General features: G+C 42.0%; 2 protein-coding genes across 2 annotated transcripts; both read right to left on the bottom strand.

Moving 5' to 3' along the window:
* Window positions 1–9,433: 9,433 nt before the first annotated feature.
* On the bottom strand, window positions 9,434–11,216 carry K441DRAFT_692812 (MATE efflux family protein; the record flags this gene model as incomplete). The annotated part of the gene is made up of 4 exons (XM_067652594.1): window positions 9,434–9,760; window positions 9,820–9,908; window positions 9,967–10,458; window positions 10,515–11,216. The coding sequence occupies 4 exons, from the start codon at window positions 11,214–11,216 to the stop codon at window positions 9,661–9,663; spliced, it is 1,383 nt and encodes a 460-aa protein (XP_067508699.1). The 3' UTR covers window positions 9,434–9,660.
* Window positions 11,217–11,857: 641 nt separating this feature from the next.
* pks3 (polyketide synthase) lies at window positions 11,858–20,654 on the bottom strand (the record flags this gene model as incomplete). Its single annotated transcript, XM_067652593.1, has 12 exons — window positions 11,858–12,804; window positions 12,861–13,181; window positions 13,233–14,976; window positions 15,177–15,238; window positions 15,298–16,977; window positions 17,024–18,219; window positions 18,267–19,080; window positions 19,130–19,286; window positions 19,423–19,856; window positions 19,916–20,184; window positions 20,245–20,389; window positions 20,469–20,654. The coding sequence occupies 12 exons, from the start codon at window positions 20,652–20,654 to the stop codon at window positions 11,956–11,958; spliced, it is 7,857 nt and encodes a 2,618-aa protein (XP_067508698.1). The 3' UTR covers window positions 11,858–11,955.
* Between the last annotated feature and the right edge of the window lie 286 nt (window positions 20,655–20,940).

Raw genomic sequence — 20,940 nt, 5'->3', positions numbered from 1 at the left:
TTACAATTGGAACTACCCTAAAGATAATTATAGATTAACTCGAACTTCCTATTATCCCTATAATTATATACACTAACTTATATTCCCTCTATAAGTGTTTAGTTAAGCTTGGTACTATAAAGAAGAAGCGCCTTATAATTAATATTATAGCACTTTAGTAATCCTATAAGCGTTAAAAACTCTTTAAAATTTAATAGATTAATGGCTAAGATAACCTAGTAGATATAATAATAAAGGCGAACCTAAATAAGGCACTAGAGACGTTTATTAATATAAATACTCTATATATACGAGTTAAAGGTTAGGTTAAAAGGGAGTCTTTAAAAATTTCTTAGTTATATAAGGTCTTAAGATATCTAAGAACTTTAACCAGTGGTTAAAATTATTTAATTAGTTAGATTCTCTTGCTAAGACTTTTTTAGAGGGAGGAGTATAACATTCTATAGACCCTAACTTAACCTAGCCAATTAGGATTTTCTATCCCCGGGATGGAAAATCGCTATTAGCTCGCTTACTACTAGCGCCTTAGCAGCCCTCTAAATAAGATACCTACCCACAACTTATAAGCAAGAAAGCACTATGTGCTAAAAGGCAATTTTTAAAATAACGAGACTTATATTATAATGGCAATAGTAAGTAAAAAGGATTAATATTTGTTCCGCTAGTTAAGCGGTATATATATATAGATAGCAACTATAAAAGAAGAGTTGCTAGTGTTAGGAATAAAGGCAAGTGGTCACTATATAAGGCATATTGCCGTTACGTGTAGCAAGTTGCCGTTACGTGCGGCAAGTTGCTATTATGTGTCGCCGCGGCACTAACGTGGCGAGGAGCCTTAAGCTCCTCGCCCTCCCTTATTAAGGGGATAAAAATAACAATTATTATACTATCTACAAACCGTAGCTATATGATATTACCTTATGTAACTAACATTATATATTTATTCTAATAGAGAAATAAAGATTTTAAAATTAACGAAGGTGCCGTTATAGAAGAATAGGTCTATAGTTTATATAGTGTCTTTATTTAAATAAGACATTCTATAGCTAATCTTGCTAGCTTTAGTAGGGTATTAGTTATAGTTTATTAAAAGTTTAAGACAGAGCTTAGTTATAAAGGGATATAGGTTATTTTAATTTCTATTAAACATTAGAGGGTTAGGGAGCTTTTTAAATTTTATAGTAGGTATTAGGTTTATTATAGGTACGGGTTAAGCTACTATTACTAGTTTAGGGTTTGTATTTAATAGGTTAGGTTTATATACAGTTATTTTAATTTTATTTATAGGTATTATTATTAGGGTTTCTAACGCAAGTACTTTAGCGTTATGGAGTTCTTTATATATTATTTTAATTAATTACTAATACTAAGCTTTTAGTATAGTTTGTTGCTAGGCCAAGGCATCTATAAAGGACTGTTATATTATAGTTATTTATTCCCTAACTAGGGCCATAATAGTTAACATAGCGGATTTAAGTTTATTTACTATTTTAAGGGTATTAGTATTAACGTAATATAATATAAGGGCGCGTAGAGACTTTAGGGGAGATTTAAAGGAATAATATAAATTCTATCTAAATCTAAGGGTATATAGCTCTCGCTAAAAACAAGACATCACGTAAAGAAGAGAAAGGAATAATAAGAAAATTATATAATTAAATAGTCAGGGGCTTAGTGGTTGATGCGTGCGTATATACGCACGCGGTCTTTAACGGACTTCGGTAATTCAATTAATCTGGCAGATTTTAGTTAAAGCGTTAGAATTTATCTGTCGAGTGTTTTACCGAGATATTCCTGCTATAACTAGGCTAGTCCCGTTACCTAGGATCTAGGTAAACTTGTTTTTATTTTTTTTATTTTTTTTATATCCATTATATTATACTACGTACAATACTACGCATGCAGCCTTGGGCTATAGCGCTATAGTTCTATATATATAAATCCTTTCTAGGCAGCTTAATATATACTAGTAGCTATGTCCTAGTAGTTTATAAACCCCTAAATTAGGAGTTTATAGTTTCCTAGTAAAATACTAAGATACTACAACTACTAGGGAATGAGAAAATGGTAAGAAAAACTATAAGAAATCCTAACCCCTATCCCTATCCTTTTGCAATTTATTTCTATCCTTTTACTCTCTACTATCTTTTACCCAAAAGCCTAGTAAGAGTTACCTCCTTCTAGAATTCTATTAATTTTATTCTTCTATAGAATCTTCTATACTAGTACTATCTATTAGTCTAGCTGCTTTAAGAACCTCGCAGTCTTTGCTATTAGTAAAGTGTTTTTCTTTACAATTAATATAAAGAGGGGTAGTATGCTTATAAGGCCTGCCCCCTACTATATAGGTAGGACAGACGTGGTCTTTAGATAGATATGCAGCCGCATAATATCTATAGGCCCTAGTAGAGCATCTGTCTCCTATATAGCCAAATTTTTGGCAGCTATTACACTGCGTAGTAGGAGAGACTTTAAGGTATTTTACTACCTTAGTAGCTGTGCCTGCAATTAATATCTCTTTTTATTTAAGGATTTCTTGTCTTTTTTCTTCGTTCTCTATAGTAAAAACTATAGAGNTAAATCTNGTCTATGGATCGTGTCTTTTTANACTAGATAAGATCCATCTAGGTAGTCCTTGTATCCTTATAGGATTAAAAGTCTCAATTTCTTCTTTTAGAAGCTTAGAGCCTCCTTCTTCTAGGAAAGGTAGGGTAGGAACCCTATGGGCTATAACTTAAGCCCATAGTTCTAGTTTTTATTCTCTTTAAAAGGTAAAGCAGTTATGCTAGATTTCCTTATATTTGACAAGGAAATCTGTATTATACTCTTCCGTAGTCATAAGGGGAATATTTTGTTTTCCTCTGGTTCTAGCTATAGATGCTAAAATAGGTTTTTCCACTTGCAGTTTTAATGCAAATAGTTAATTAACTTTATTTCATAGAGAGAAGGTATCTAGAGATTAGTCCTTTTAGTCTATAACTAGGACTAACTTTCTTTCTTATAGCTGCTTTTTCTTACTTCTAGTAGAAGTAGAAGGGGTAGGAAATAGTAGTATTGAGGAGGGTAGAGAGGACGAAGTAGGGAGGTCCTTCTTTAGCCTCTCTGCGTAGGTTTCTTTAGTAGAGGCTACCTCCTTACAGAGAGCTCTTACTTCTTCAACTAGCCCTTTTGGACATCTTTTGTTTTTTCTTTTCCTTTTATAAAGGGATTTTCTCCTGCTAGGATACTACGTGTATAGTCCTCTAGCTATTTACCTTATTTCTTTTTATCTTCTTCTTCTTCTTCTAGCCCTTTATAGGCCTGGGTTAGGCTATCTAGAGCCTTTTATAGGTGTTATTCTGGAGAAAGGGGAGAGAAAGATATACTAGGTATACCAGCCGTAAAAGTCATTAGTTTGGTTGTCTTTTTTGTAGGTTTTTAGTTTTCTTTTTCAGTAGAAGACTAAGGATGTCCTCTTTTTTCTCCTGTCCCAAATAGGCCAGGAGAAGGAGAAGGGCTAGAAAAAGTGAATATAGATATAGACTTATTATCACTTATTTCTATAGGAGGTTTCTTTTTAGGCCTACCGGGCCTTGGCATTTTGTGTCTTATAGGGGGGTTTTCCTAGTTTTTACTATCCTTATACCCTTTTCTCCTTACTAATCCTACTAGAAGATTTCTGGGGAGATTAGGCTAAGAGGTAGTAGAGAAACTAGCCCCTATTTTGTAGTTTTGGTTAGGTAAACTTGTTTTAGAAGGCCAATATAAATTACGGGCCATAATCGGATACTATAGTATTTAGTAGTCCGTAAATATAGTAGATATAGTAAATATATAGTTGGGCCGCCTCCTTAGCATTAATATTCTTATAATAGGGAACTAAAAACGGGCGCTTACTAAAGCAGTTAATTAGAATTATAACCATATTATATCTATCGCGGTCTATAGGTAGCTTATAAAAGTCTATAAAGATATACTATTAGAGGCAGTTGGGTATTAAGAGAGGTTTTAATAGTCCTAGGGTCTTATATTGTAGAATTATAAACCTATAGCAGTTATTGCAGTTCCGTATATAATGGTTAATATTTATAACTATTCCGGGCCAGTAGTAATAATTACTAATAATCTTATAGGTTTTATTTTTTTAGGGTAAGCTGTAGAGACCTAGATATATGCTTTAGTAATAAGCCGGGTTCGTAAGTTCCGTTCCTTTACTACTACTAGCTATTCCTAGTACTTAAGCAGTCCATTTTTAAGGGACTATAGGCTAGTAACATCCTTTACCTTTTTACGGTATTCCTATAGAAAAGGGTCCATACGGTTTACTTACAGTAGTTTATTAATAAGGTTAAATTCCGTAAGGTTAATAGGACATATCTCAGCGCTTAGAGATTTAGTACTTAATTCTTCCTATATCCGAGGGTTAAGGTACTCTAGTTATAGTAGCATCTAGGTCTATAATAAGATCTTCACGGCTATCTAGTTATTTAGGTCCTGTTTACGTCTTATAAGAGTATCCGCACGGTTAGTAGCGCCTAGCCTATATATAATTAGGAAGTTAAACTAGGATAAAATGTTTGCCTAGCGCGCTTACTAGGCCGTAAGGGCCTTAGTTATTATAAAGTATTCTAGGGCCTTATAATCTAAAACTACCTAAATAGGCTTAGGGGTCCCTTCTAGCTATACTCGCCAGTGCTAAAAGCTAGAGATAATAGCCAACATTTCTTTATCGTAGATTGGGTAGTTTAGCTCAGCCTTTATTATAGTCTTTAAGTAGTAGGCAATAGGGTGCTATTCTCCGTCTATCTACTTTTAGGAATAAACTCCAGTAATAACACTATCTAAGGCATCTATTTCTAGCATTAAGGGCTATTTTAAGTTAAAGTGGGCGAGTAAGGGAGCGGAGACTAGTTATTTTTTAAGCTTATTAAAAGCCTACTTATATATAGTGTTAAAGTAGAAGAGTCGGTTCTTTATAGTAAGGCAGCTAAGGGGCTAAGTAATCCTACTATAGTTCTTAATAAAGCGTTAGTAGAAGTTACAGAAGCCTAAGAATAACTATATCCCTTTTATGGTTAGTAGTAGTTCCTACTAATTAATTACAGCCGTCTTTTCTAGGCCAGCTTTAATTCCGTCTATACTAATAAACCCTAGGTACTTTATATACTTTATACTAAATTCTAACTTCTTAATATTAGCCTAAAGGCCAGCCTTATAGAGTTATTATAGGACCTTATAGACGTGCTCCTCGTATTTTAACTTATTTTTAAAGTAAATTATAATATTATCCAGATAGACTGTGCAGAAGTTATTAAGGTAGTTAAAGAGTACATTATTTATATATTGTTGGTACGTAGCTAATCCATTAGTCAGTTTAAAAGGAAGTACTTTATACTTATATAATCTATATTAAGTCCAAAATATAATAAGATCTATAAATTTAGGGTTTATTCTAATTCGGTAGAAAGCCTAATAGATATTAAGCTTTATAAATACCTTAGCTCTATTTATTTAGGCCAGTGTCTTATTAAGTAAGGGTAGCGGATAACGGTCTTTACGGGTTATATTATTAAGTTTATAGTAGTTAATATAGAAACAAAGTTCTTTATTTAGCTTTTTTGCAAAAAGAATAGGGGAGGTAAAAGGGGCCTAGCTAGGCTTAATAAACCCCTTTACTAGGTTATTAATAAGGTACTACTTAGTAGCCTATAACTTAGCAATAGATTATTTATAGAGGGGGGTATAGCTAAGGGAGTTTTCCTTATCTAACTCAATCTCAATCTTATAGTCGTACAGTTAATACGGTAAAAGTATATCGGATACTACCTTAGAGAATATATCCTTAAACTTTTGGTATTAATAGGGTATTTTCTATTCTACTAGCTCCTTATCTATAAGCTCACTTTCCTATCCACTAAACTTACTTTCTTTTCCTTAAGTATTTGGTTAATTTCGTATAAGCTAGTTATAAAAGTAATAGTATTAGGCTAAACTAAGTTCTGGTAGAATCCTACGGCGCTAATATAGCAGATACTAACTAGTAGAAGGTCTGTAGGTTTCCTTATAGCTATTTACCAGACCGTATTTTGCGGTCTAGGGTTTATAATCTTTCTTAGCTCCTATTCCATCTTCCGCAAATTATCCCTTTAGTCTATTAGTTTAGTATAGCGTCTAATGTTCCTTACTATCTTTTATAGCTATATAGGGCCTAAGCTCTCTATAGGGGGCTTTTTTAAGTTATTACTAACTTCCTAGGTCTTTAATGCGGGTAGCGTAATATAGGTAGTCTAGGGGCGGCGTAGTATACGGATCCGTTGCGGATTAAGCTATATATCTTTCCTAAAGGCCTAGTCCCTACGCATAGCATCAGCCTAGTAAATAGTATTAATCTAAGGCCGTATAAGATTTTCTATTATAATGCTAATTTCTTTTATAAAGGAAGGAGTTAGGGGTAGAGTTTTGGGCTAGATAAGCCGTCTACTCTATATATCTAGCTATAAGCCTAAATAGGCTAGCTATTTTCTTCCTAAAATTATATTATAGCTTCCTAGGTCCGTAATAAGGAAGGGGATATTATACTACCTTTATCCGTTAATATAAAGGTAAATCCGCAATATAGTTATAATAGATAGTTCTACCTATCCATTATACCTATAAATAGAAATTAGCTTAGGCAGTTCCTCTAAAGACGCATTTAAAAAGTTAGCTAGTTTTACAGCACACTTTATATTAATTAAGGTAAAGGTATTTACTCCTAAGTTAGCTAAAGCAAAGGTTAAAACTTAATATCTATTACGGAATAAAGTATAAGGGATAGTGTAGCTTTTTTTATTAACTAGCTAACCTAAATTAACATATAATATATTAATTCCTTTTAACCCTAGGGTTCCTCTTTTTCTAACTCTATGCCATCCTCCTAAATTAATAGGACCTCGTTTATCTTTACCTTTATTAGGCAGTTCCTTATAAGGTAGCTAGGTTAACCGTATAAAAAGTAAGCTCCTTAATTACTAAGGGCCTATATATAGAGGTCGCTATATATAGGCTAGGTGTACACTAGACATATAGTAAAGGTAGCTGCGCGGTTAGCTACTAGGTTAACAATAGGCTAAGCGGCTAGTGCTATAGGGGTTGCTAATTATACTAGGGCATTATAGGCTATTCTTAGAGTACTTATAGCCTAGTTATAAGGTTTCTAATTTTTAGCTAATTGGCGTATACCTTAATTTAATAAAGGCCTTAGTTAATAGCTAGGTAATAGTCTATAAGTTCTTTTAATATCTATACTATAGTATAAGCTAGTAATACGGCCCGCTATAGGTCTAGGGTAAGCTTATTAAAGAGGTCTAGTAGTAGGTCTTCTTAGGGGATCTAGGCCTATCCGGCCAGGTATAAAAAGTAGGTCTAAAAGGCTAAAAAGGTCTTTACTATTTTTATATTTAGGCTTTTATAGCTAAGGCGGGCGTTTTATACTTTAAAAGGGTCTTTATAAATAGAAGATAAAGGGGCTTACTAAGTCTTTAGTATATTATAGGCGTAAATATATCTAGGTGTCTTTATTAGTACGGCTAAAGATATAAGCTATCTTAGCTTAGGGGGTAGGAAAGTAGTTAGTATTAACTTTAAGCTTATCCCGTAATTAAAGCTTCTAATTATTAAATATTAGGTTTATTCCATCTATAAGTAACGGGGGATCTATAACCTTTACTAACCGCTTTAATGCTATATAGGCCTTAATAAATCTACTAAAGCGCTAAAATAAGGCCTAAAGGACTATAGTAAGTCTTTAATTATCTAATAATAACTTATTATTAGATATAGGGATATCTCTAGCTTTAAGCAGCTCTTATAGTTATTTAATTTTAGTATTAGCTACTATAAGCTCTACCTAGGGGGTTAAAATATTAATTATTTCCTTATCTAAGGTATTTAAGGGTCCTATAGCTACTTTGCCTGCTACTATATTTTATAGCATAGTAATAGGGGTATTAGGTAATTCTGGGTAATTTCTTTAGGGGTTCTAGTCTGTGCGTATTTTATAGGTCCTTTTCTTAGGGTTTTATTCTTTTCCTTAGGGTCTTATTCTATATTCTTGTCCTATTTATAGTCTTATAGATATATTTAAGTTCCTTCTTAGAAAGAGAGAGTAGAGAGAGCTTTAGATAATGTTAGCGACTTAATTAATTAAGGTATAAGCACGGTAAGAGAGACACGCAAGCCTATACAATTGGATTGTCTATAAACGAGAATCTAAAGCTAGGGAAAAGAAAGGAGAAGAAAAGGAGCGCCGCTCGATGTTTTATAAGATCTCCGCGTCACATGACCGCAATATGCGGCAATCTGTGGCAACTTGCCAGTACGAAGATCTGCTAAGTTCTGCTAACCAAGTTCTGCCATTTTCTGCCAGTGCTATAACAGTATAGGTTTTAACTTAATATATTCCTTAGCTAGTATAGGCAGTTCTAATAAGCTTCTTCTAATCCGCTACTAATACGGTTATTATAAGGCTTTATTCTTAAAACTCTATTATTCTATTTATTAATAATAATAAGGTTATCTACTAAATAAGAGGTCCTTCTAAGCCTCTAATACCGCTATTTAATTACGGACTGTGCTAGGCTCGTCCTTAGTAGGATCCTCTTATTATATTCGGTATAGAGTCCGTCATTGGCAGCTACGTAGCCGCTTATTATAGGTTTTTGGCGTTATAAGTTAGTTAAACGTTTAACAACTTTTTAACGCCCGTGTAGTAATATCGTGATAGCAATTATCGTTAATAATAAAGTAATTAGATTTAGCTCGTTAGGCGCAAACCCAGGCTTATAACCTATTAAAGTAAGGTTATAGGGCTAAAACTCTGTGTATTACTTATTTTCTATATAGGTGGTTGAAGATATTTTAAGGAACTTCGACCGACGGTCGAAGTTGTCTGATTGGTTAGATTCCTGCCAAGAGATTTCTCCCACAAGTCTCATCACGTGATATCGTTGCGGGCTTGTTTTCCAACATATAGAGTTTCATTTGTCTGCTTCTGCGTTGCGGGGTGTTTGTCAGAGGTTATAGCAAATGAGATCCATAACACCGGTCCATGACGTGCTGAAGCTACCAGCAGATGGCATAATTAGAGTCAGCTTGGTACACTATATAGATTCCGTTGAGGAAGTCAGGGGGTTTGTGAAGGTGCTTGAAAATATTGTAGCTAATATTGGAGTGGCAAAGACGAATGAGTGTTGGAGACGAGAGTGTAGGCGAATGGAACCAATGGGCTAGCCGAGGCAAAAGTAGGCTTAGAATCAGAAAATTTTTAATAAAGTGGCGGTGTTGGAGCTTTATACGCAGTTGAGCTGGAGTAAGAATTAAGCTTTAAAGGTCTGGCAGCGCTTCCATCTTCTCCTACTTGAGCTTTCAGTTGATCCGTGATTTCAGTGCTGTAAATCATCCTATGTCAACAAATGCCTTCAGTCGCACTCTTACGATTAATTTAATTGTCTGCTAGTCTGACCTCGACAGTTTTAATTGCGCCTTAAACGCTTTTGAAGATTTCATCCACTCATAATATACATTTATCATGGGATTTAGAGTAGTACATTAGATCTCATCCAAAAGACACCCCAATAGACTTTAAATGCCACATTTTGTTATCGTAACCCGGGCGTGATCTATTAGCCGCGAGGCTTTTCTTTAGTATCCATTTTGCAGTAGTGGAATTCTCGTCTTCGCTTCCTCGACTGCCTGATCCCAGCCTGTGGTAAACAGGAAGCATGCTTCAATGGCAGCAACCCTGTAAATATTAGCTCAGCAACGGGATAAAATAATGTAGTGGGAGGAGAGCTGGCATACAGTCCAAGAGCCAATGAAGGTCCAGCCCAAAGGCCAAATAGATCCCAGTGCGCGACAAATGCTAAGACATACGAAATTGGCAGCCCAACCTTTGTTCTTTGTCAGCCTTCGCATTATAAAACTTAGCGGGAGTACACGTAGACATACGATGTAAAAGCACCCTAGGCAAACATATCCACCGACCTCCTGTCTCCCAATGCCCCTAAGCAAGGCATTGCACCCGGTCGCAAGCGCGTCGAGCATCTGGAACATTGTGCATAAAGGAAGGAGGGTTGCCACTAATCTAGCAACATCCTCGTCGTTCGTAAATAGTCGAGGGATGTAGTTCCTCAAACTCGCAAAAACAGCGGCGTTGAAGGCGCCGACGCAAACTCCACCCGCCAGGGCAACTTTAGCTGCCAACCGCGCTTGAGAGGCCAGCTCAGCACCTATTAAGTTCGCGACACGCGTGGAAGCGGCGATGCTGAGCGGGGTGGGAACTTGTGAGGCAAGTGTCGCGAGCGTTATGACGATGCTCTGCGCTGCAAGAACATCAGGTCCGAGGAAACTGGAGGATAGGGTTAGAATCTCGAAAGCCAGCCACTCGGCTTCGACCATCAGCAGTCCTGGAAGAGCGAGACTAATCATCGGGCCCCAGTTCTCAAATGGCTTTTCGCGAAGCCACCCCAGCATTGAATGCCGTCAACGAAGCGCACATATGCAATCAGCGAAAGTGGTAGGAGCGTATTCGTCACTGCGACAGCAATCGGTGCGCCCACGAATCCCCATTTGAAATGCCACACGAACAGCCAGTGGAGGAAGCCGTTCAACGGAGCTAGCACAAGAAGGATGCACAGCTGCGCCGTAAAAATGCCTTGTGCTTGAACAAAACGTTTTCCTACTTCGAAGGCGCTCCATCCCGGCGCTCCTAGTAGCAAGATGCGTAGATACAATCCCGCCATGCGAGCCGTCTCCTTCTCCGGGACGATCATGCTCAGGATCCAGGGACTGCTAAACCAGATCAGTCCGACGGGAATTGTAACCATCCACAAAAGACAGACCATCCGCTGCATATGCAACCCCACAAGCGTCTTGTGCCCGGAACCGTAGGCCTGAGCGCATAGCGTGTCGAGGGCGGTGGCGAGGCCTCGGTAAACAGCATAACCGGTAATATTTGCGGTCATGCCTGCGAGTGAGACGGCGCCGAGTTCGATTTTGCCCAGGTGACCGACAGTGAAAACGGAGGCTACAGGAAGGGAGTATTGCAGGAGGAAAGCCAGGATCAAGGGCCAGGAAGTGCGTGCTAAGGTAGTGGATTCATGGCGCCATGAAGATTCACCGTGCAATGCAGTGGGTGACAGCACCCGGATGTCTGTCGTGCGACAATCTGACTGTGATCCTGCTCTTGGACGAGCCATGCCGGGCGATGGAATTCAACTTGGGGCGTTTGGGCGCGCTGAGGAAAGAGGGTTAAAAAGGTAGAAGAAGATTTCAATAACGTAGGTGATTGGGTTATGAAGGCGTCCCTAATTATGAAGGTTTGCAGGTTTTGCAAACAAATTCCGTCTATGTTCAAAACCTTGGTAACTAGGGACACCTTCATAGCCCCATCAGCTACGTTAGAAGGTGACGGGAATGAGCGGTTCGCGTATGGCAATAGTTATCGGGTGAAGGACTGATTAGGTTGGTTCCGTGCGGTAGACGAGCACAATGACACCACTGGTAACAGTTAATACTGCTGTAAGAACGAGTGGTACGGCGCACACGGTCCGCAAGAATAAGTGATCTTCAAGGTATCGTAAGCACATGAAGCACGGGTGCATGGGCCCAGAGGTGAATCAATAATGAGGATCCCCAAATGATGTACCAGACTTATGTATTTCATAAATCCGACGCTCAAGTGACTCGGGGCAACGCACGTGCCGCACACTGACTCCTGCCAAGTCCTGGCAGAACGGGAGCCCTTATCCGGAAGCGAGTCGCTGTAGATAAGAAAAGCATAATATCAGGGGGATTTTCAGGAGGATTTTCAGGAGGAAGGTCAGCCCATGGATCTTGGCACGACATCAAACTTTTGCTATAGAACTAAAGTCTATCTTTAAGGTGTTTTAACCTTCTTTAACTGGCTATTGCATTAATTTCCTAGAAGCATGCCTATTATTCCATCCACGCAGCCTGGCGGTGCAAACTCTTCCCGGCCGCTANCATGCCAGCATCAGCAAGTGTTGCTCCGAGGATATCGAAAATAGCCACGTCAGCACTCCATTCCCTCGCAAACCAGTTCCGCAGTTCAACGGCAACAAGGGAATCCACCCCATACGTATGCATCCGCTTGTTCAAATCTAACTCCTCGACGGGAATGGACAGCGTCTCCGATAGCTTGGCCATCAAAGCCTGGGATACAACAGCCCCTGCCTCTGCGAGCGAGCTGGATGCAGTGTACATTGCGACATAGTTAATTGACTTGCCAGATGATGCTGATGATGCAGAGTTGGTTCCATCAATCTGGTACAAGTGACGGAAGAACGCCTTGCGCATCCAATATGCCTCATCTACCCCCCGTTCGCGCAGGCTGGCCATCGTCCCGATTCCTATGACGGGCTGGCACTTCAATGGGGAAAGAAGCCCCACCGCGGGATCACAGTAAATTTCAAGAAGTGCCAGAAGCTCCTCTTCAGTTACTGGCTGGAACACTGAGCGTGCGTTGAATTTGTCAGCCATGTCTTTGTTGTCGATCAAGATACCCGCTGAACTAAAGATGCCTAGGTCCAGCGATATAGCCTTTTGACCATTGGCGACCCGGTATTGCGCGAGGGCATCTTGGTAAGAATTACCAGCACTGTAATTGCTTTGGCCGGGTGAGCCGAAAATACCGGCGATTGAAGAAAGAAAGATGAAAAAGTCCATATTCTTGGGTAAAATATTATGCAGATTTCGTGTGCCGTCGACCTTGGGCTGGATGGCAGCTGTCCAGTCCTCAAAAGACATTTTCTCGAAGATACAGTCCTGTCGTCGTCAGAGATTCTGAAGGTCAATTTTTATTCAAACTCCAGCACACATACCTTCAATACCATGGAAGCCTGAATACATCCCATAATCGGTGGCATTGTCTTAGCACACTGCTCCAAAGCGGTTGATAATGCCAATTCATCAGCCACGTTACAGGTTGGAGTCGCAATTTGTACGCCTTGAGCCTGCAATTCGTGGACCATCTTCTTTGCTACCTCACTCCGTGGACCTGAACGGGATAGGAGGATCAGATTTTTTGCACCTCTCTCGACCATCCAACGTGTAATAACTCGGCCGAGTCCACCAAGCCCCCCTGCAATTAGATACGAAGCATTGGCAGAAAATTTGAATGTCGGTTTTGTGTCGGCAGCAGTCTGTATAGCCGGTTAGGGGTCATCGAGATATACCGCTCAGAATTCACTTACTAGCACAGCTTCTTCGCTGTTCATTTGAATGACCATCTTGCCTGTATTCTTACCGCTTTGCATTAACCTGAAGGATTTCTCGACTTCAGAAATTCCATAAACCTGTAAAGGAAGAGCGCTATGCATTTTTCCGGCTGCCACTAGGTCTACAACCGACTTTAGTGCTCGTTGGATTAATGGAAATTTCTCGGCAGGCATGGAAGCGATATCAACGGCACTAAAGCCTACGTTCTTTGCGAACGGGAACATCGGGAGTTTTCCGTGGCCCCAGATATCCTTTTTTCCGATCTCGATAAAGCGTCCAAAGGGTGCAATGCATTCCCACGACGCTACAAGGAGTTCTCCGGCTAATGAGTTCAGAATAACATCTACTCCCCTGCCACCTGTAAGTCTCTTAATGCCTTTCGCAAAGGAGTTGTCTCTGCTGTATAGGATGTGATTCTCGGGAATGTCGTATAAATCCATGAGAAGTTTCTTCTTCTCCTCGGAGCCCACAGTTGTGAACACTTGAGCACCGAAATGGCGCGCAACTTGGATTGCAGCCTGACCAGTTCCTCCGGATCCTGAATGGATTAATATGGTCTCTCCTTTGCGAATTCGCGCTATTTCTTCCAGCGAATACCACGCTGTGACGAAATTAATTGGCAGCGCAGCTGCTTCTGTAAACGACATTTTTTCCGGAATCTTAACACAGCATAGCGACGGTGCTCGGACTATCGTTTTCATTGTGTCCAAGGTAGATGCGGCGACATGATCGCCTGCGTGAAATCCAGACGCTTCGCCGGCACGTCTTACGACTCCAGCACACTCGGCGCTCATGGTGCTCTGATTGATTCGACCGAGGGCAACAAGACAGTCCATAAAATTCACTCCAGCTGCTTTAACTTCGATCTCCACATCGTCAGGCCCTAAAGGCTCGGTAAAGTCGACATCCTTATCTTCGAGAAACTGCAAGCTATCCAGCAAGCCCGGGGATGCAACGCTTAACTTCAACGGCGGCCCAGCACCGAATTCCTGGACCTCGACCTGCTGCGGAATACTCTTCATGTGGACGTCATGATTCAAGTAAGCTGCTTCCACAAGCCGACTGATGTGGAGCATTCCGTCTCGTTCCACATATCCAGACTCACAGTCGTCGGGAATCGATGTTGATGTACGTTCGAAAATGTCGACAATATGTTTCGCGTGTCGATCTGGGCTAGTAACCGGATCTTCTAGAGAGAGTGTTGTAAACACAAGCTCGCTATTTTCAGAACAGAGCACTCTTCCAAGTCCATCCACAATTCCGAACTCTGGGTTTTTGCGGTTATTTCCCGTCACCCAAATCAGTGACTGGGTAGAAATGAGTGCAGAATGCAATGCTGCGAAGTTCTCCTGGTTCAGGCTAGGGAACAGTGGTTTGTCCACTTCCAGAAGGAAAATTCCGACCGCTTTGTTCAAGACCCCGCTTGATATCGCTTCTTCAAGGGAAATAATACCTTGCGTTGCACTTCCGAGCGACTCTAGTTGCTTTTGAACTTGCTGCGCAAGCGTGCGTTGAGTGGCAGAGTTCTTATTCACTATAATCGCAGAATTTGGTATCGCTGGCGTGGTAGGCGTAGGTTCTTGCGCTGTGGACACAATGATACTGTACTCGTGGCACACTTCTTTAGCATAGTCTCGGAGCACTAATTCTGCTCCCGAGAATCCGCTGTTGGAGAGGACCTCATCCCACTTCTCCTCGGAGATACAAGGACTCCATCGTCTATATTCCTCATGGCCTTTCAAGTCAGCTCACTGGTGGCTTCCAAGGAACATTGCTGTACTCACTTAACCACCATCCTTCCAGTAATCCAAAAGAGAAGCCTGCCCGGAAGGTTTCCGGGTTAATAATCTCGGACAGGACGAGTTTTCCACCACTTCCAAGGTTAGTGTGCATTCATGTACCCTTTTGATCCAACTTACGGCTTAAGAAGTTTGTGCACGTTTTTCAATGTTGCTTCTAGATCGTGGGTGGCGTGTATCACCTGTCGTAAATTAGCATGGCGGACTAGTTAATAGACCACTAGTCAGCAGTAGAGCTTACAGCTGAAGCAACAACTAAGTCATATGAGCCTTCCTCAAATCCCTGTTCCACAGGATTCTCTTCAATATTCAATGCCTTGAAATGCAACCTCCTGTTGTTATGTCCAAATCTATCCTGGGCCTTCTTAAAGAACGATCTTGAAATATCAGTGTAGTCGAACTGAGCAAACCTTGGGGCTCCGGTCTCATCCTCTCCGTGTTGCATTAAATTGGCCAGCACATGTCTGGTCATAGCACCGGTGCCTGCGCCGACCTCGAGAATCTTCATTCTAGGATTTTTATGGGCGAGTGCATCCAGGTACTTCCGGAAAGTTTGGATACAAGGGAGGTTGTCCCAAAGATCAAAGTAGTAGTCCGCAACGAGGTCACCTTGGAATAGGAGGTTGAGGGGATCTACCTCGCCAGAAAGCATGCCTACTAGATTACGTCCGACCGTAACATAGAATAACCCTTGCTTAGATCCGTTTTCTAACCTCTCGCAAAGGGCCTCTTGATATTCGAAGTCGTTCAATAAACGCTTCCATTCAGTCACACTATATCGTGATTTTCCAGTCTCGAGCAGTTCCATTTGATGTTTCATCCACGCAACATACTTTTCTAGATGCGGCTTGGGAACTTTTATTGCGTTTTCGCGTAGTGTATTCCAGGCTCTGGACACGAACACCGTCATGAGAAACTCTACCTCTTCGAAGAACTGAACGGGCTCAGGCTCAGAACCACGAGCGCTTTCACAATATGCCAGAGTGTGCTGCCTGTCAAGGAGATCAATATCTGGCTTCCAGTCGATGCTGTGGCAGAGCTGTTTTTCGGTAGCGTTTGAATAGACCGATGCTTCGTGGGATGCTACAAGAGTTGTCTCTATACCCTCCACTAACATGCATGGAATGTGTGTCTCCTTGTCCACCACAATAAGAGAAGACTGAGTTCCACGATAACCTACCCGTTGTGATCGTGCATAACAGCATAGTGCGTCAGTATCTGGATGGCTGAAACCAGAACTTGACATCCAGAGTTTGGAGATTCTTGTTGGAATAGTAGTTGGAAATGGGTCTTCGCCACCTCGTGTAAGAGCATTAAAGATCATCTGCAACATACCGTCAAACGTTGTAGGATGAAGAACATGAGGCTGAGCGTGAGGTGCATCCGGATTGTTGGACCATTGATAGGTTAGTACTTCGGCGGTTGCCTGACCATCCTCACTGCAAGCCAGATTTACTAAGGGCCTGAAAGCTGGACCATAGGCAAACCCAGAATCCAACATGCGTCCATACATAAAATCGGTATCCACAGGCCTGGAACAGTCTCTGAGACCTTTCTTGAATTTTTCCCTGTACTCAGCCAGCCTGGCCGCCGTTTCTTTTCCGGCATCGACTTCTGACGGAGCTTCTTCATATTCGACTTGAATTGACCCGTGGGAGTTCTCGAACCACTCAGCATCGTTACAGGTGCAAAGCCTGAAGTCAAACCAGCCAGAATTCTTTTCAGATGAGTCTGTCAGAGGACGCAGTGTGAATTGTGTTTCAATTCCTTCAGAACGGGTCGGTACGTTTAGAGGGGTATGAAGCGTAGCATCACGGATGTTAAATCCGATTATTTTTCTGCTCTGGTCGGCAAGTTGCTGAACAGCCTCGATGGCCATAACAAGCATGCCAGCTCCTGGGTACAGAATTGTGCCATTGATCTGCAATAATGAGCTTGGTGTATTTCCGGTGGGAGTGAGTTCAAACCTTATGATCTTCTATCCAAGGGATTTCGGAGACTTTGATAATGTTCCTCCATTTAGCTTCCAGAGGGTTCCAATCCCACGCTGGTGTTCCCAGTAGGTCAAGGCGAGGAAATTTGCGGAACCTATACCCCGTTCCGCTGAACCTCGATTCGTGCCAATAGCTTTGCGAATGATTGAAAGGGTACTCAGGGAGGTCAGTTAAAACTACACTACTCTTGAAATCTCCTATGCCGCGTGAATTCACTTTGGCGACGTCAAGGGGATAACCTATGCAGTGGAGCTGACCAGCAACTTCCATTGTGGTCTGCAAAGCGGAATTATTTCGAATTAGTATGGAGTTATATGTGGTTTTCTTGTCTTTGCCAACCTCTTTTAAGATATCTCGGACCGCTCCTTGGAGGGTTGAATGTGGACCAACCTCAAGCAAGTCGTGTACCTGAACAGTGTTACGATGGCTGCCATCGATCCCCCCTTTTTGGTCTTTGGTCGATTGCGTGCAAAGTTTCGAGAGTGCCTGCGAAAATCTCACCGGGGATACCATATTTTTTGCCCAATATTCTGGGTTGCACAGTTCTCCCGGAGTGACCCTCTCGCCCGTAATGGAGGATATCATGATCGTCACCGGTGCTTCTGGAGGGAGTCTTCCGGGCTCAAGTTCCTGTATACAGGCCAGATACTCGGCTGCAACCTCGTTCATTTGTGGAGAATGATAAGCCGCAGGGACTTGAAGCTTTCGGGCAAAGATACCCTCATTATCGAGACGCGCTTTCAAATAATTGATCTGAATCTCATTCCCAGAAAGAGTAACATTCTTTGGACTGTTCATACAGGCCACAACGACGGCGGCGTATCCGAAGTCCTTTTTCAGTTCATTTAAGTAGGCCTGAGCATTAGCTTCGGAAAGCCCCACGGACATCATAGTCCCGAAATCCTTAGTGCCAGTATTCTGCTTGGATCTCATCAACGGCGCTACTATAGCGCCTCGATAATAAGCTAACTTCCAGGCCGATTCCCGGGAGAGGAAGCCCGCGCAGTACCCAGCGGCTATCTCACCGGAAGAGTGAGCGACCACTCCAGAAGGAAAAATGTTAAAGCTTCGAAGAAGGTCAACGAGGGCGACCTGCAAAGCCGTGCAGAGGATTTGGCTGTATGCTGGATGATTAACCTTGGACTCTTCCTTGCCCTTCTGGAACTCATCTGCTAAAGGTTAGGCGGTGACTGAGTTTAGAGTAAAGAAAACTTACCCAATAGAAACCAGGAGCAACCCTGTGAAAACATATAGCTCTCGGCATCAAGGAGACTCTGTTTAAAGACAGGATACGCCAACAGCTCTCTCCCCATGGCGAACCACTGAGCTCCTTGTCCATTAAAAATGAATCCAAGTCCGAGGGCTGTCGAGGACCGCTTCGTCGTCCAGTTATCGAGTTCACGCAACGGTTCAATGGAATCTGTAACGACAAAGGACCTCCAAGGCAACAGACTCCTTCGCGTACCCAACGTATGTGCCAGATTTCTGAGGTATGTTGCTATTTGGCTGGGATCTTGCTCAACCTGGGAAAAATGCTCGCTGTACACTGCGGCCAGACGCTTCAAACCATCTTCTTCCGCAGCTGACCAGACGAGTAACTTTGATTCTTTGAGCCCATTAACATGGCTTGATCCATTTGAATAAGAACTGTTGCCATTGGTTGCGATAGACCCATTGATTGGGGAAGGACTTTTTGTAGAGGAAGTACCGTTGACATGGGGCGTACCGTTGGCATGAGAAGTACTATTGACATTGGGGGTGTCATTGGTTTGAGAGCGGCTGCCATTAGAATGAGAAGAGAGCTCGCCATTTGGCAAGAAGAAAGAGTCAATCTCTCTGGAGATTAATTGCATTTCCACAGCTGAAGGAGGATCGCGCGCTGTGCAGTGATTGCCTGGAAGGTTTCGTAGACGAAGATGGTGATGCGCATCTTCGAGGATGACATGTCCGTTTGAACCTCCAAACCCAAATGAACTGACGGAAGCTCTCCGCAAGCCTTTAGAAGGCCAAGGGATGGCCTGTGTAGGAAACTACGAGAACATTTAGTAATGCAAATGGCTCACAAATAACTAAGCATACCGCGATATTCAGAAACTCAGCGTCAATCTTCGGATTCAGCTTCTCGAAATTGGTGTTGGGCGGTATCAATCCTTTCTCTAACACCATGATAGTCTTAATCACTCCAGCGATACCGCTTGCACCTTCAAGATGGCCGATATTGGACTTCACTGCGCCACTAAAGCGGAGACGATGAATGATTAGCGAACACCCAAATTTATATCAATACTACCTCTGAGGAAGGGCGGACCTATACCTTTTGAACTTGGCGAGAAAATTGAGGGAAGGAAAATTAAGCGAAGAGAAAGACATACATGTACAACGGCTCGCTCGGACTACGGTACTTTCTGAAGGCAGCACCAATCGCACCCGATTCTATAGGGTCACCAACGGCCGTACCAGTTCCATGTGCTTCGAAAAATCTTGTCGTCTTCATATCGAGTCCGGCTTTTGCATAGGTTTCTTTAATTAGGCGTTCCTGAGCATCTTTGCTTGGCCGCGATACACCGGGGGTGCGGCCGTCTTGGTTCGAGCCAGTTGACCGTATCACTGCACGGATTGTATCTCCGTCTCTTATGGCATCAGAAATCCTTTTTACGATAACGACCCCGAAACCCTCACCCCTAGCATACCCGTTGCCACGGTCATCAAAGCTGTAGCAGCGGCCATCAGGTGATAAAACGTTCATGTTTGACAGAGCGAGCAATAGCTCAGGGACGAATGCCAAGTTGCACCCCCCGACAATAGCCTTGATGGCAGTGGTTATAAGTACGGGCCAAGTTCTAATTCTCCTTGAACGTGACTTACCATCTCTGAGTCGCCATTCCATAGGCCTAGGCAGCCCATGTCCAGTGCCATCATACTACTAGAGCATGCGGAGTCGAGGTTGACGCTTGGACCGGTAAAGTCAAAGAACCAACTGATGCGATTTGCAAGCATCGTAGTGGCTGTCCCGGTAGCTGCATATTTTGCAGGAGCTTGAGGGTCTTTGTAAAGGAAGCTTTGATAGTCGTTCGTAAAGCACCCCGTATAGACTGACGTCTTAGAACCGACAACTTTCTCCATAGGCAGTCCAGCTGGAGGTAGGCCAATTAAAAATGCTCGTAAACGCCCCAGTTTAGAAGGGAAATGCTAACCGTTCTCGAGGGCCCTGTAGGCCGTTTCCAGGAGAATTCGTTGCTGTGGGTCTAACCCGGCAGCTTCCGTGGCCGTGATGGAAAAGAATGGGGCATCGAAAGCGCCGAGATCCTCTTTGAGAAAATGCCCGTTCCGCACTGGTATCTGAGTGAATCAATATTAGTATCAGTTCAACACTGAGATATGTACGGGCTAAAATGAAACATCTTATAAGCTTATATACCGTATCATGTCTTTCGATATCGGGATGATACAATGCATCTATGTTCATACGGTCCTTTGGGATCTCCTTTGATGCGCATCTTTTCTCCATCAACATTTTCCAAAAAGAATCTGGCGAGATCGCATCTTCAGGAAACTTCAAAGAGAATCCAATTACGGCAAGAGGCTCGAGCTGATCTTGCTCCATGTTTCCGTTGAAGTGGGCAGCAGGCGCCATAGCAGGGAGCAGTATATATAAATATCAAAAATTGGTCAAGCAAACACAAAATCAGGTTGGATTGTGTCGATCGGAAGATCAAAAGATAAAAAGAATAATGACTCTGCCTCATTGCAAGGGGCTCTAGAGCCTCATTATACACACTAAGTAGGTGGCAAAGGCTGACGTCGATACTGACGTCGATTTGAAACTGTTACCTCATTGTTATTTCGTAAATCCGACGCTCCACAGAAGATTCAGGTGACTTGGGGCAACA

This window comes from Cenococcum geophilum (assembly GCF_001692895.1).
Source record: "Cenococcum geophilum 1.58 unplaced genomic scaffold K441scaffold_4, whole genome shotgun sequence".
NCBI lineage: Eukaryota > Fungi > Ascomycota > Dothideomycetes > Gloniales > Gloniaceae > Cenococcum > Cenococcum geophilum.
The sequence above is the reverse complement of the archived record's forward strand: the minus strand, read 5'-3'. Positions and strand labels throughout refer to the sequence as shown.